This window comes from Condylura cristata, unplaced genomic scaffold (assembly GCF_000260355.1).
Source record: "Condylura cristata isolate star-nosed mole 26May11 unplaced genomic scaffold, ConCri1.0 scaffold00041, whole genome shotgun sequence".
Taxonomy (NCBI): Eukaryota; Metazoa; Chordata; class Mammalia; order Eulipotyphla; family Talpidae; genus Condylura; species Condylura cristata.
This window is the reverse complement of record NW_004567142.1, coordinates 2,954,590-2,968,472: the sequence shown is the minus strand read 5'-3', so window position 1 is coordinate 2,968,472 and position 13,883 is coordinate 2,954,590. Positions and strand designations below refer to the sequence as shown.

At 64.8% G+C, this 13,883-nt stretch overlaps 2 protein-coding genes across 10 annotated transcripts; both read left to right on the top strand.

Annotated features, from left to right (window-relative positions):
* The first annotated feature begins 1,414 nt into the window (after positions 1-1,414).
* On the top strand, positions 1,415-3,862 carry DMWD (dystrophia myotonica, WD repeat containing). The gene is made up of 2 exons (XM_012733830.1): positions 1,415-2,457; positions 3,471-3,862. The coding sequence occupies exons 1-2, from the start codon at positions 1,513-1,515 to the stop codon at positions 3,516-3,518; spliced, it is 993 nt and encodes a 330-aa protein (XP_012589284.1). The 5' UTR covers positions 1,415-1,512; the 3' UTR covers positions 3,519-3,862.
* A 1,175-nt stretch (positions 3,863-5,037) lies between these two features.
* DMPK (dystrophia myotonica-protein kinase) lies at positions 5,038-13,877 on the top strand. 9 transcript variants are annotated; one of them, XM_012733764.1, is made up of 15 exons: positions 5,038-5,268; positions 7,369-7,460; positions 7,700-7,783; positions 7,864-7,959; positions 8,492-8,640; positions 8,908-9,001; positions 9,283-9,489; positions 9,566-9,829; positions 10,452-10,537; positions 11,675-11,798; positions 12,390-12,646; positions 12,729-12,826; positions 12,976-13,022; positions 13,321-13,406; positions 13,682-13,877. In XM_012733764.1, the coding sequence occupies exons 1-15, from the start codon at positions 5,109-5,111 to the stop codon at positions 13,839-13,841; spliced, it is 2,004 nt and encodes a 667-aa protein (XP_012589218.1). In that variant the 5' UTR covers positions 5,038-5,108; the 3' UTR covers positions 13,842-13,877. The 9 variants fall into 9 exon arrangements, with proteins under 9 accessions (XP_012589218.1, XP_012589219.1, XP_012589220.1 ...); XM_012733765.1 differs by having other exon boundaries at positions 13,317-13,406; XM_012733766.1 differs by lacking the exon at positions 13,321-13,406.
* The last annotated feature ends 6 nt before the right edge of the window (positions 13,878-13,883 follow it).

Sequence of the window (13,883 nt, the reverse complement as noted above, 5' to 3'; positions counted from 1 at the left end):
CTGAACCTCTTTTTTTTTTTTTTTTTTAAGTTTTATGCATATAAAAAGTAGGGTACAAGCTAGAGATGTGGGGGTGGGGTGTGAGAGGGCTCACCAGAGACAATGGGGAGCAGAACAGGCCGACTGACTGAAATACACACTGCTGGGGGGAGCAGCAGGGAGGCAGGAGAGGTCTGCGCCCTGTGGGTCACGCTGGCCGGGGATCAAACTAGTGGACTTCACCCCAAGTCACCAGGGAGGCCCCATTCACTGAACCTTTAGGGAGCATGGAGAGGGTTCTGTGTACCGAAGACAGCAGCTCTGAACAGCCGCAGGGATGAGGCCTACCTCTGGCAGCGGCTCTGGCCGGGCAGACGCTGGCAGGCCTGTGGGCGCTGTGCTGTGTGAGGGCAGAGGCGAGAACGCCAGCCCGGCAGTGCTTCGCAAGGCTGCAGACGTGGTTAGGGAGCTCCTCGTTAGGAGGTGACAGTGGAGGTAAGACTGAGGGAGGTGGGGAAAGCTGGCGGCAGCACGTCCTGAGTGGAGGAGGAGCTCAGACGGGAGCTCTGATGCAGGAAGCAGAGGCGGTGAGGCGGGGCGGCTGCTTGTTGAGGGGCGACTAGCAGGAGTGTCCCCGCGAGTGACTGGGCGTCGTGTCAGGCTTGTGAGCCGGGGAAGAAGACTCGTGTGACCCCCGAACAGAAACAGTGGGGTCCTTCTCTCAGTTCTCCCAAGAATGAGAGGCGACTTCCGTGGTTGGCAAGCACCTGGTTCTTTGTGAAGAGTGGCTGCGGCCCGAGGGCTTCAGGGCTGCGCTGGCCTGGCCCGCTGCTGGAGCCGCCATGTTGGCGGGGCGAGTGTCTCTGGTGCCACCGAGCAGAGAGCGGAGCTGGGGCGCCAGTGGCCGCTGCAGGGGGTTGAGGGGGTGGGTGAGAAGAGGCCAGCTCCCCGGGCTGTGGAAGGCTGTGAGGGTGAGGAAGACGAGCAGAGGGGCACGGGCGGGTGCGCTCTTGGCGCACACGTCCTAGAAATGCCCCCTCCTCCCAGCCCTGGAGCTCGGCCCTGCTGTCCAGTCCCACCTCTGGCCCGCAGCCCTGCGGCCGGCGCCGTCGTGGGGCGCTTGTGTCCTGGAGGGCCGGCCTCGGGGACGGTTTGGGGAGAGCAGGTCCCAGGGGTGCGGAGCCTTCTCCCAACCCTCTGTCTCCCCGGCAGCGGCTGATCGACAAGACCAAGGTGACCTACCTGAAGTGGCTGCCTCAGTCGGAGAGCCTGTTCCTGGCTTCCCACGCCAGCGGCCACCTGTACCTGTACAACGTCAGCCACCCGTGCGCCTCGGCCCCGCCGCAGTACAGCCTGCTGAAGCAGGGCGAGGGCTTCGCCGTCTACGCTGCCAAGAGCAAGGCGCCCCGCAACCCGCTGGCCAAGTGGGCAGTGGGCGAGGGGCCCCTCAACGAGTTCGCCTTCTCGCCCGACGGCCGCCACCTGGCCTGCGTGAGCCAGGACGGCTGCCTGCGTGTCTTTCACTTCGACTCCATGCTCCTGCGCGGGCTCATGAAGAGCTACTTTGGGGGCCTGCTGTGCGTGTGCTGGAGCCCCGACGGGCGCTACGTCGTGACGGGCGGCGAGGATGACCTGGTCACCGTGTGGTCCTTCACGGAGGGCCGCGTGGTGGCCCGCGGCCACGGCCACAAGTCCTGGGTCAATGCTGTGGCCTTCGACCCCTACACCACGAGGGCCGAGGAGGCCTCAGCAGCCAGCGGCGATGGGGACCGGAGTGGCGAGGAGGAGGAGGAGGAGGAGGAGCCTGAGGCGGGGGGCACAGGCTCAGGCGGGGGTGCCCCACTTTCCCCGCTGCCCAAGGCCGGCTCCATCACCTACCGCTTCGGCTCGGCCGGCCAGGACACGCAGTTCTGCCTGTGGGACCTCACAGAAGACGTGCTCTACCCGCACCCGCCGCTGGCTCGCACCCGCACCCTCCCCGGCACGCCTGGCACCACGCCCCCGGCCCCTGGCAGCAGCTCCCGGGGGGCCGAGCCCGGCCCCGGCCCCCTGCCCCGCTCCCTGTCTCGCTCCAACAGCCTTCCACACCCCGCGGGCAGCGGCAAGGCAGGTGGCCCCGGCGCCACCCCAGAGCCTGGCACGCCTTTTGGCGTCGGCCGCTTCGCCACGCTCACGCTGCAGGAGCGGCGGGACCGGGGGGCGGAGAAGGAGCATAAGCGCTACCACAGCCTGGGCAACATCAGCCGGGGCGGCGGCGGCGACAAGCCCGGCGGCCCCACCCCCCGCAGCCGCCTGGACCCCGCCAAGGTGCTGGGCACCGCGTTGTGCCCACGCATCCACGAGGTGCCGCTGCTCGAGCCCCTGGTGTGTAAGAAGATTGCCCAGGAGCGGCTCACGGTCCTCCTCTTCCTGGAGGACTGCATCATCACCGCCTGCCAGGAGGGCCTCATCTGCACCTGGGCCCGGCCGGGCAAGGCGGTGAGTGGCCGCGGCCCCCTGGGCTCCCTGCCAGGCCCTCGCCTCGGGGCGGCCCTGGACTCCGAGCCACAGGCTGGAGCCCTGGGGGACGGCAGCTGAGAGGGTGGGGTGGGAGAGGCCCGGCGGCTGAGGGGGTCCAGCCACCGTCTCACAGCTTGTCCCTTGAAGCCAGACGTGGGGTTTTCAAATGGTGATGCTTCCTGAAGGTTTAGGCCCTGGGGTCTAGTGTGGCCCTGGGTTGTCCAGCCTGAGTATCAGGCCCAGTGAGAGCTCCAGCCCTGCCGGCCCAAGCCGGGGTTTTTCGGTGCAGCCCTGGGCCATTCACAGCTGCTCTCCCCTGAGCACAGGGTGAGGGGCTGCACCCGCCCCAGGGTGGCCGCAGGGGCCGGACCCGTCCCGCAGGCGCGCACAGGCCAGGCCCCTGGTGAACTGGGAGCTGTGGTCTCGCTGGCTCGGCTGCTCGGCTCTGGTGGAGGTGCCTAGGGTGCTGGAGCCCAGGGCCTCAGGCGGTGCCTTGGAAGGGTGCCTTGGGGGCGGCAGGGTCCCCAGAACTGGAGCAAGATGCAGCACCTCCAAAGCAGGAGTGCGGGGTCATGGAGTGCGGGGCCGTTCCTGAAGGAGAACCCCTCTATCTCGCTAGTTCACAGACGAGGAGACCGAGGCCCAGACAGGGGAAGGAAGCTGGCCCAGGTCACCCAGCGAGTCAGTGGTAGAGGTAGGACTGGCCTAAGTTACGGCCCCCTACGCCCCACCAGAGTCTCAGGACCCCCAGTCAGATGGGACCAGTCTCTCCCTGTGCCCCCACCTTCACCTCACCCACCCCTGCTCAGGACCACCTGAGGCCTTTCCTTTCATCCTCATCTGTAGGTGCCGGCTGAGCCCTGCGCCTGGAGGAGGGGCCTCGGTCTGGGGGTCCGGGGCGGCCCCAAGGGCAACACCAAGGTGGCAGCAGCCGCAGGGACCCGGGTGGGCCCCGCCACGTGGCCGCTAACCCTCCCCTCTCCTCTCCCCAGGGCATCTCCTCCCAGCCAGGCAACTCCCCCGGCGGCACAGTGGTGTGAAGGCGCCTGGCTGTAACCCTCCCTGCGGACTTCACGGATCAGCTATTAACAAGACTAACGAGACTGCTCCGCCCCGCCCTGCACAGACCTGGGGGGCAGAGGGAATCCCTCTGCCCAGACCTGGGGGTGGAGGGGCTCTTGTGGCCTCAGCCTTGTCCCCACCCACTGCCAAGTACGACGACCCCCTCCTCGGAAACATCAGTGTTAGCTCTTCCCTGTCCCCAGCATGTGGCTGGTCGCTTCGGGAGACCCCTGCAGTGTCCAGTGGCCGGACTGGCCACCCTGCTATTGTTTGTGCGTTTGAAGAGTGTTAAATTATGGAAGCCCCTCGGGGCCCTCCCTGGCCCCAGGACCTTTTATTTATACTAAAGTTCCCTGTTTTCACCGCGTCTCTGTTGGCTCTGCAGAGGCGTGGAGGGCGCGTGCGCACTTCTCAGCACGCAGGAGCCCAGCGGACACCGGGCACCGCCTCCCCCAGTCAGCCCCTCCACACCTCCTCTTGGTAGGGAACAAGTAGGGGGAGGGGCAGCCCACGGCTGGGCACCCACCAGCCCCAGTGGCCCTTTGGCCAGAGCAGTGTCCCAAGGGCCCCCAGCTCTAGAGGGAAGAGGGCTGCCAGGGCCCCTCTCAAAGTCCTGAGCTGGAGTTCGCGTTTTTGAAAGTGCCCCAATTACCCAAATTGGGGACCTGTCCAGATGGGGTCCCCTAGGCAGACCCCGAGTCTGAGCAGACTGTTGGACCCAGGTGTCCAGAGCTGGCTGGAGACACTGGGACCCTCCGGGTCCACCCGGAAGGAACGCACAGCCCTCCGGGCTGGCTCCAGAGGCGCTGGGAGTGGTTCCCCACACCACCCTCCACCCCCCGAAATGTTTCTGGTTCTAATCCTAGCTGGGGCAGGAATGTGGCTATGCCGCCAGGGGCAGGGAGCTATTTTGGGGGCTCCCTGCCTCCCCCAGGCTTTGGCTAGCGGTCACCCTGGCTCCTGAGGGCCTCCCTTCTCTCACCACCCCTTCCCCACCTCCTGCCAAAAAAAGGTCACGCAGAGCAGAGGGCCTGCGGGCTAAATTTAAACCCTCGGAAGCCTGAACCCGCGGCTGAGTCACCCGTGAAGCCGTCCTGGCCACTGCTCCCCATGCCAGGCCTCACCCCTTTCTCCTCCCCCCACGTTCAGGGCTGGGAGGGGTGTTAGCACTCAACCTCGATTGGCCCCCTCTGGGGAATGGGAGGGCTCATCTTTGTCATCTGTCACACCTGTAGCTTTTCTCCTGGCTTCGCCTTTTTATGGAGGGGTGCATGGAGGGGTGCGAGTGGAGATTCTCCACCCCCATCACACTGAGGGGCCCTGGGAGGAGGGAGTTGGGGGGCCTGGCTTGTTAGGGGTTAAGACCGGGAGGCGGGAGGAGGCCGGCGGAGGGGTGGGGACTGGGAGAGGAGGTCCCGGCAGCCAGCAGAGGTGCCCAGAGAGGCTGGGGACGGCCAGAGACAGGCAGACATGAGAGCAGGGCCCGTGGGTCTGGACCCGGCCTGCCAGGGCCCGTGACGGGAGGACCCACGCCGGCCCGGGAGGGGCCATGGTGCTGCCTGGCCGACATGTCAGCCGAGGTGCGGCTGCGGCGGCTCCGGCAGCTGGTGCTGGACCCCGGCTTCCTGGGGCTGGAGCCCCTGCTCGACCTGCTCCTGGGCGTCCACCAGGAGCTGGGCGCCTCGGATCTGGCCCAGGACAAGTACGTGGCCGACTTCTTGCAGTGGGGTGAGTACCTGCCTGCATGGGCTCCCCCAGATTGAGGGGGTGGTGTGGGGACCAAGGCAACAAGGCTGGGCATAAGGACTGACCAGTGGGGCCAGAATGGACATAGGGAGAGCCGCCCCTGCAGGTGTCCTGAGCTGGGGCCTGGTTCTCAGGGTGGCTCACCCCTTCCCCTGTGCCACCCTGGCAGGGCAGAGAGGGGTCACGGAGACCAGGGCAGCCATGCTCAGAGCCAGAGCTGGGAGCCCGGCCGGGCGGGACCAGACCCAGAGTTCCCTGCACCCTCTGCCCAGTTGAGGCTTGGAGACATTAGGGGGCCCTCTGAGTCCCCCCACCAAAGAGGCCTCCCCACTGGTTTCCCAGAGCACGGGGCAAGCAGGGAGGGACAGCGTGGGGCAGCTGCCAGGGGCGCAGCCGACAAGCAGGTGTTCCGCACCAGCCTCTCCAGCTGGCCCAACAGGCGCCAGGCGCGGGGAGGGCAGGGTGGCTCCGGCGGCCCGGCCCTCTCCCGCACCACCCCTGTGGAGGAGAAACGGGAAGCAACCGGTGCCCCCACTGTCCGTCACTACTAGTGGGCCTGAGATAGCTGTGACACCAGGCCCTGTTCTCAGGCTCCAACCTTCCAGCTCTCCAGCCACGTCCAGTCCCTTCTGGCCCAGTCAGCCCCTGGAGACAAGTTTGGAGGGAAAATGCTAGATTTCAGCCCCTGGACCTGGCTGCCCCCACACGCTCCTGGCCAGGACTCCAGCTCCACTGGGCTCGGGGTGTCTCTGGCACCCCCACTGCCCTGCCCCTGTGTGGCTTGCTCGTGGTCTTGGGTGACATGTGGCCTTGTCTCTCTACCCAGAGAGCTCCCTGTCTCTACCTTCTCCCTCTTTCCTTAAGGCCCTCTGACTAAGGCCCTGCAGGTCCCTGCTCCCATTTTGAAGATGGAAAGGTGGAGGCCCAGGGCCTGACCACTCAGCCTCTCCAAGGACCTTCTCCCCACTCCCCCAGCCTTGTCAACTCTCCCAGCCCCCTTGCCGCTGGGGATGAAGTTGGGAGCACTGGGTAAACTGAGACCTGGTGGGGGCAGGGGTCTGGCTGTCCCTTAAAGAGCTCTCCTTTTCTGGCCTGGCAGCATCCTGCGGCCCCTCCCCTGCAGGCGTCCTGGGAGGGGGAGGGGGCCCGGTTCCCACTGCCTTAAAAGGGCTCAATGTCTCTGCTCTCTCCTCCCTCCCCCATCCCGGGGCCAGGGCTGATGCTTCCCTGCTGGCCCACTCTCCCTGAACCCCAATCCCATGGGGGCTTGTCTTCTCCACCCACTGTCTCCCCTCATTCCTATCTGCCCCCTTTCCTCTCTCCATCTTGCCTCCTAGGATCCCAGGTTCTTCCAACCCCTGGGGGTCCAGGCCTCCCCCTCCCCAGGTCCCTGAGTGTCCTTTCTCCCCCCAACTCCCCACTTCCCAAGCCCATCCTCTTAACATTCCTAGCTAGGTGTCTGCCATGATCCCCACCTGCAGAAAGGGGTAATGATAAAGCCCCCAGCCCAGGGTCAGGGGACAGAGACACCTCTTGAACAGAGCCCCAGAGCCGGGCCCCAACTTATCCTTTGTTTCCCTCTTCTGTTCCCACTGGACCACCTCCATTTCCACCAAAGTGTGGGTAGTTTCCCAAAGTGTGGTCCAAGGCTACCCACATTGGAACCCTGAAGCACTGGATGAAACTTCACTTGCTGTGGGCAGCATAAGATGAGATTGGGGGGGTGGGTTAGGCTCACTGTCACAGGCAATGGGGGGCTCTTACAATGGGGGCCCCCATTTCTTCTCCTGTTCTTCTGGGCCTTCCTCCTGCAGACTTGATACCCCTCCCCGGGCCTGTACCCCAGAGTCATCTGGCCCAGTCCCTGTCCTAGAAAGGGACTTCAAGGCATCCCACCTGGCTTTGCGGTGGGGCAGTTTTGGGTGACCAGGACCTCACACTGTCAGTGCTGGGAGCCCGGAGAGGCCATCAGTCCTAAGGAGAAACGGAGGGGCAGGAGAGCGGCGGCAGCGCAGAACGTAGGACTTCCCCTCTGGCATCAGTCAGTCCGGGTGACCCTTGCTTCTCACCTCCCCGCCCCAGTGGACCCCATCGCGGCGAGGCTTAAGGAGGCCCGACTGCAGAGGGATGACTTTGAGATTCTGAAGGTGATCGGACGCGGGGCTTTCAGTGAGGTGAGTCCTGAGCGCCTCGGTGGGCGGAGACGCAACTTCACTAGCAGTGGGCGGGACTTAAGGGTTTGGGGCGGGGCTCTCGAAATTGATGAATGAGTTTAGAACCGTCGGGTTGGGGCGGGGCTTGCGGTCGACGGGCGGGGCCACTTCTGGGCGGAGCTAGGGGTGGTATCCTACCCCCGCGAAAGCTGGGCCCACCGCCTCCACCTCCGCGGCGGTCACCCTGTTTTGGCCTCCAGGTAGCGGTGGTGAAGATGAAGCAGACGGGTCAGGTGTACGCCATGAAGATCATGAATAAGTGGGACATGCTGAAGAGAGGCGAGGTGAGGGCCAGGTGTGAATGTGCAGGGCGCCCAGGACCCCGCCCCTGACCTACCCTCTTAGGCCTCCGGGTGCCCCCCAGGTGTCTTGCTTCCGGGAAGAGAGGGACGTGTTGGTGAACGGGGACCGGCGCTGGATCACGCAGCTGCACTTCGCCTTTCAGGACGAAAATTACCTGGTGAGCCCCTGGGGTCCTAGGAAAGTACCCCCAAGCTGGCAATGAAGGAAGCGGGCAGGGGGTGGGGCTGGGGGATGAGGGTCTAGGGTGCAGGAGCTGCCTCCGGCGGATGTGGGCTCCTGCCTCCTGCCTCGGACCGGGAGGGGAGATGTCCCTTTCGGCTCTTCCCTGGCCGTTCCGGGGGGGCTGTGTACAGATGCCGCTGTCATCGGGGAGTCTCGTATCTGGAGTGGAATAGACTAGTCTACATGAGGGGTCACTGGTAGGACGCTCCTGCCCGGCTCAGTCCTCTGGCACCTGGGGGTTTCCGATCCTCTTTCTCTGACTCTGGGAGTGCCCCCTCCTGTGGTACCCCGCGAGAACGGGGCTTCTTTGGGGGTGGATCTCTGATTTTGCTCTGGAGAGCTCTTCCGTGCTCTTGGACTGGGCTGCGAGTCCCTGCCCAGGGATGGGGCATCTCTGGGAGTTTCCCGCTATCAGCTTTGGGCGCCGAGGGGGCCTATCGACCCCACAGTGACACGCCCCCTCCCAGTACCTGGTCATGGAGTACTGCGTGGGCGGGGACCTGCTAACGCTGCTGAGCAAGTTCGGGGAGCGGATTCCGGCCGAGATGGCGCGCTTCTACCTGGCGGAGATTGTCTTGGCCATAGACTCGGTGCACCGACTGGGCTATGTGCACAGGTGGGCGCTGCGGGGCGAGGGGCAGGGCTAGACAGGGGCCGCGTGGGTTGGGGCCCACGGGGACCTGAGGAATGGGGTTGAAAACTGTGGACTCCCCGCAGGGGGCAAACCCTAGGTGAGGCACCTGGAGGGGTGGACTTGGAGGAAGGACGGTCTCGCGGGCGGGCGGGCGGGAGGGGCCTGAAGGGTGGCCTGTCGGGGTGGAGCCCGTGAGGGGTGGGCGCAGCGTCCCTCCTCCCACCCCGCCTCCCTCCGGGCTCTGCGCAGGGACATCAAGCCCGACAACATCCTGCTGGACTGCTGCGGCCACATCCGCTTGGCGGATTTCGGCTCCTGCCTCAAACTGCGCGCCGACGGAACGGTGAGCTGGCGTGCCCACCCGGGGACCGCCAGTGAGGCGTGGAGCAGGCGGGACCAGGAGGCGCGGTGTGGGGTTGGGGCTGAGGCACGGGCACCTCCAGTGTGGGAGCAGGACTCGGTTTGGAGGGGCAAGGAAGAGGAGGGGACCCAGATGTGGCATCGTGGGCAGGGTTAGTCTGTGCAGGTGGGGGAATAAGTCCCCGGGCTGTGGTGGTGGGGGGGAAGGGGTGTGACCAAAGTTGGGGGGTGGGGCCAAGCCCAGCTTTGGTCCTGTTGGCTCAGGTGCGGTCGCTGGTGGCTGTGGGCACCCCGGACTACTTGTCCCCCGAGATCCTGCAGGCAGTGGGCGGCGGGCCCGGGACAGGCTGTTACGGGGCCGAGTGTGACTGGTGGGCCCTAGGTGTGTTCGCCTACGAAATGTTCTACGGCCAGACGCCCTTCTATGCCGACTCCAAGGCAGAGACCTACGGCAAAATCGTGCACTATAAGGTGAGGGTGGCTCCAGGAACCCCAGTTTCTCCAGGCACGTGCATTCCCAGGTCAGCATCCCTCGCTTTCCGATCAGGAGCACCTGTCTCTACCGCTGGCCGACGCAGGGGTCCCAGAAGAGGCACGTGACCTCATCCAGCGGCTACTGTGTCCCCCGGAGACACGGCTGGGCCGGCAAGGCGCAGATGATTTCCGGAAGCATCCCTTTTTCTTTGGCCTCGACTGGGACAGTCTCCGAGACAGCGTCCCCCCCTTTACACCGGATTTCGAAGGTGCCACGGACACATGCAACTTTGATTTGGTGGAGGACGGGCTCACTGCCATGGTGAGCGGGGGCGGGGTAGGTACCTACAATTCCTGTTCAGCAGAGGGTCTCCCCCACCTCCACCCCACCTGTATAAAGTCGGAGTCAATAGTCCCCACCTGCAGGGGGACTGAAAGGAGTTCTGAAAACCTTCCTTCCCTAGGGCACCTGCTGTGTGTCTTCCCTGGGCTGGGAACACAGCAGTGACCTAGACTCACAATGCAGTGGGGGACAGACTTGTCCTCAGTGGAAGCCCTCAATGGAAGGTCCTGGAGGACTTCCTGGAGGAGGGGGCAATCTGGGCTGAAACCTGGAAAGATGAGAGGAAAGAAGTAGCTCTCTTCCTTAGGTCATTCTCGCTCTCAAGTGCTGGTCAAACTGTCCGAGTACCCACTCAGCCTGGGTTCCCTTAGGTTGGGCACGGCTGGGGAAGCACACACCAGCTCACATCCCTGGCCCCCACCAGCATCCACCCGCCGTCCAGAGATGTCTAAACATACTGGGCTAGGGCCCTGCAGCAGCAGGATTCAATAAGAAAAGTGATAGTGGGGCCACTTTAGATAGCACCCAAGCTAGGCTGGTGGGGAGCATGTCAGCCAAGCCTGGAAGAGGTGGGGTCCAGGCCTGGTCACCTCCAGCCCGCGCTTCCCTCGTGCAGGAGACACTGTCAGATATGCAGGAAGGCATGCCGCTGGGGGTGCACCTGCCTTTCGTGGGCTTCTCTTACTCCTGCATGGCCCTCTGGTAAGTGCTGCCCTGTGTGCATGGGTTGTGGCCCCCAGAAGCTCTGGGCACGTGCTCAGGGGTCCCCACCTCTGTGGGGCACATCTGAGCCCCATAGAATTGTAGGATGAAACTTGGAGTTTATGGACTTGAGGCCAAAGACCTTCAGTTCAGAGCAGTCAGACCTTAAGAATCTCAGACCCGAATATCTGAGACTTTCGACGTAAGTGTAAAACCTCAGAACTCCAGATTTGGTCTTTCAGAATCTTCCCACTGAGGCTTCAGTACCGTGATGAGTCCTCAGAACCTTAGGAAGTGAGAAGCAGAGACTTTTTAAGTTAATGTTGAGAGAATACAAATTCACTGAATCACTCATGGAAGCACAAAGCCTTTTAAGACATTAATTACACAAATGGTAGCTCACGTGTCACAAATAAATTAGAGACGACTGGGCAAGGGAGCGGCGCCCTGCGGCTGTGCCCTCCTGGTAGCTGAGCAGGCTGGATGCCCACCTGTTCCGCCCCGGACAAGGACTGCCGGCGCCATTTCTCTCCTTGAACTGTGAGAGGATCCTGGCCAGTGTCCTCAGCAGGGCTCAGGTTCACCCTCCTCGGGAGGCCCCCCGCGGGGTGCTCCTGCAGGCACCTGTTCTCCAGCGTCAGGTCCTTGAGACACATTTCCATGGGAGGTGGCTGGGTTGCCGGGGGGCTGTGATCTCAGCCCCAGAACAGTGTCTCCCTCCAGCCGTGGAGGTGAGGGGGTGTGCTGGTATCTGGAGTCAGGCTTGGGACTCGGTCTTAAGGCTGTATTGGAGAGGGCCAGAGCTGAGTGGGGTTTCCTTCACTTGGTCCCCCTCGCTGTCCTGAGGGCCTACGGAGAGGGGTCTGCAAAGGTCACATGGATTAGAGGAAATGGGCCCCAGAACATAGTGTCTGGATCCTACATTCCCACAGCAGGTGCAGAGAAGGCGGCACCTTGGGTTCTGCGGCCAGGGCAGGCCTTGCCCTGACAAGAGGAAATCTGTGCCCCATTCCCTCCTCAAGCCGTGGCCTAGGTCTGGCTGCCCAGGGCCTGCTGGCTGGAGCCCCAGGGAGTCACAGCCTCTCTGGGGTGGGGGGTGGGGCTGGCTCTCGTTCGCTCACCCTCTGCCTCTCCCAGGGATGATGAGCTCCCAGGCTCTGCGCCCATGGAACTGGAGGTCCAGCCTGAGGCCGAGCCCATGCCTGAGCCACCTGGGCAGACGCCCAGCCTGGAGCCCATGGTGTCCCCTGTGGAGGAGCCAGTGAGTCCGTGGAGGAGAGGGTCGGTCAGGGCGAGTCCAGGAGAAAAGGCCAGGGCTCCCGGGGCAGGCCGCAGACTGCCAAGCCCTGTGAGCGCTTATTCCACAGGAGACAAAAACCTAAGTTACTTCGGCAGGGCAGGGAGTGAGTGTGTGTTAGGGGGGACCCTACATGCGGCTTAAAAGGGGAAGGCAGGTGCCTGGGAGTCAACAGAAAGAACCCCAAGGGTCAAGGCTGAGCTGGAACCAGCTGGTGTGCTCCTGAGCCTGGAGGGAGGGTAGTGAAGTCGGCCTGTTCTTGCTGGGGTGGACGGCGGGGGCGGCTGGAGAGGCCGGTAGGAAAGCAGCCAAACGGCGTGGGCAGCAGGCCTCCGCCTGAGCCACGGGGGCTAGATGACAGGCTGGGCAGCAGCCTTCACCGAGGTGTCCAGAGAGCCCTTCGGAAGGAGGCAGCGAAGGGAGCTGCCTGAAGGCCAGAGAGTGGGGGACCGGGCTGGGGTGAGGGAGGGAGGGGACTGGATCATTGCAGGAGCTGTGGGAATTCCAGGAAGGCCTGGGGACGGGCGCGGACGCCAGGCCTGGGCCTATGCGCAGGTGTCCAGCGCTGCAGACGCCACAGGCAGCCCTCAGCCTGCGCCCCGAGAGCAGGCCAAAGCCGCAGTTCTGGAGACCATTCCCAAGGCCATTCAGGAGGCGGTTCCGGAGGTCATCCAGGTGGCCATCCCGGTGGTGGAGGAGGCGGAGGTGATGCCAGGGGACCTCCAGGAGGCTCGGGAGGAGGAGGTGTCTACCCCGGCGAGCCTGAGCCAGGAGCTGGAGGCCATCCGCATTGCCAACCAGAACTTCGCCAGGTCTGCTGGGGCGGGCGCCTGGCCTGTCCACACCTTTCTCCCCCGTGGGGATCCCCAGGGCTCATGTCCTTACCTTCCGCAGTCAACTCCGCGAGGCCCAGGCAAGGAACCGGGACCTGGAGGCGCACATCCAGCAGCTGCGGGAGCAGGTGGAGCTGCTGCAGGCCGAGGGAGCTGCAGGCGAGTCTCCTGTCCGCGTCCTCTCCCTGGGGCCTGGGCGGTGGGCTTGCGGTGTGAGGTCGCCTGGGGAGGGCCAGGGGCCCAGGCTGGGGCACGCCGCACCACCTCCGTCCCTCCACGCGCCCTACGCCTCTCTCTTCTCCTTCCAGCTGTCACGGGGGCCCCCACACCCCGGGCCACGGATCCACCTTCCCATGTAAGACCCCTCTTTTTCCCCTTCATTAAGCCTGCTGCCCCCTCTGCAGAGCCTGTACATCCCATCTCCCCGTCCAGATTTGGGCACACCCTGCCTCTTAGGGGTTCCACGCAGTGGCCACCCACCGCTCGGCTACTAGATTTCCTTCAGCTGAGGCCGCTCACCGGATCCCTTGCGGGATCTCCCGAGATTCTCTCCCCACCTCGACTCCCTCGCTGTCTCTCCTCCCAACCCCGGCAAGGGCTGCCGGCCCGGCTGGGCTCCGATCGGGTCACCTGTCCCTTCTCTCTCCAGCTAGATGGCCCCCCGGCCGTGGCTCTGGGCCAATGCCCGCTGGTGGGGTCAGGCCCCATGCACCGCCGCCACCTGCTGCTCCCTGCCAGGGTACGTCGGCTGCTCACGCCCGCCGGCCGCGGCGCGCCGCACGCGCCCGGAGCCGCCTCTGCTTCGCTGCACCTCTGCGGGGCTGGGCCGGCCGCGGGCAGGGTGGGTGCTCCGGCCGCCAATCGACGTGGCGAGGAAGCAGCCAATGAGGAGTTCGGAGAAGAACAGCCAATCCCAGCACTCGGGGGGCGGGGGCGGCGCAGGCAGGCGCGTGGGCGTGGGCGTGGGCGTGCCGCGGCCCGGGGGCGCGGGCTGACCCGCCCTCTCGCCCGCAGGTCCCTAAGCCTGGCCTACCGGAGGCGCGGTCCCTGCTGCTGCTCGCCGCTGCGCTGGCTGGTGCCGCCGCCGTGGGCTGCACTGGGTTGGTTGCCAGCGCCGACCAACTCGCCCCGGTCTGGCACCTCCGGGGAGCCTCCTTCGCCCCCTGAACCCTAGAACCCCAGCTCGGGTCCCGCCGGAGGGCTGGGTCACCCGGGG

Coding starts and splice junctions, on each gene's coding strand:
- DMWD (XM_012733830.1), top strand. CDS start 1,513: ATGCTCCTGCGCGGGCTCATGAAGAGCTACTTTGGGGGCCTGCTGTGC. Junction 2,458..3,470: donor GGGCCCGGCCGGGCAAGGCG/GTGAGTGGCCGC, acceptor TCCTCTCCCCAG/GGCATCTCCTCCCAGCCAGG.
- DMPK (XM_012733758.1), top strand. CDS start 5,109: ATGTCAGCCGAGGTGCGGCTGCGGCGGCTCCGGCAGCTGGTGCTGGAC. Junction 7,960..8,491: donor TTCAGGACGAAAATTACCTG/GTGAGCCCCTGG, acceptor GCCCCCTCCCAG/TACCTGGTCATGGAGTACTG. Junction 9,002..9,282: donor AACTGCGCGCCGACGGAACG/GTGAGCTGGCGT, acceptor CTGTTGGCTCAG/GTGCGGTCGCTGGTGGCTGT.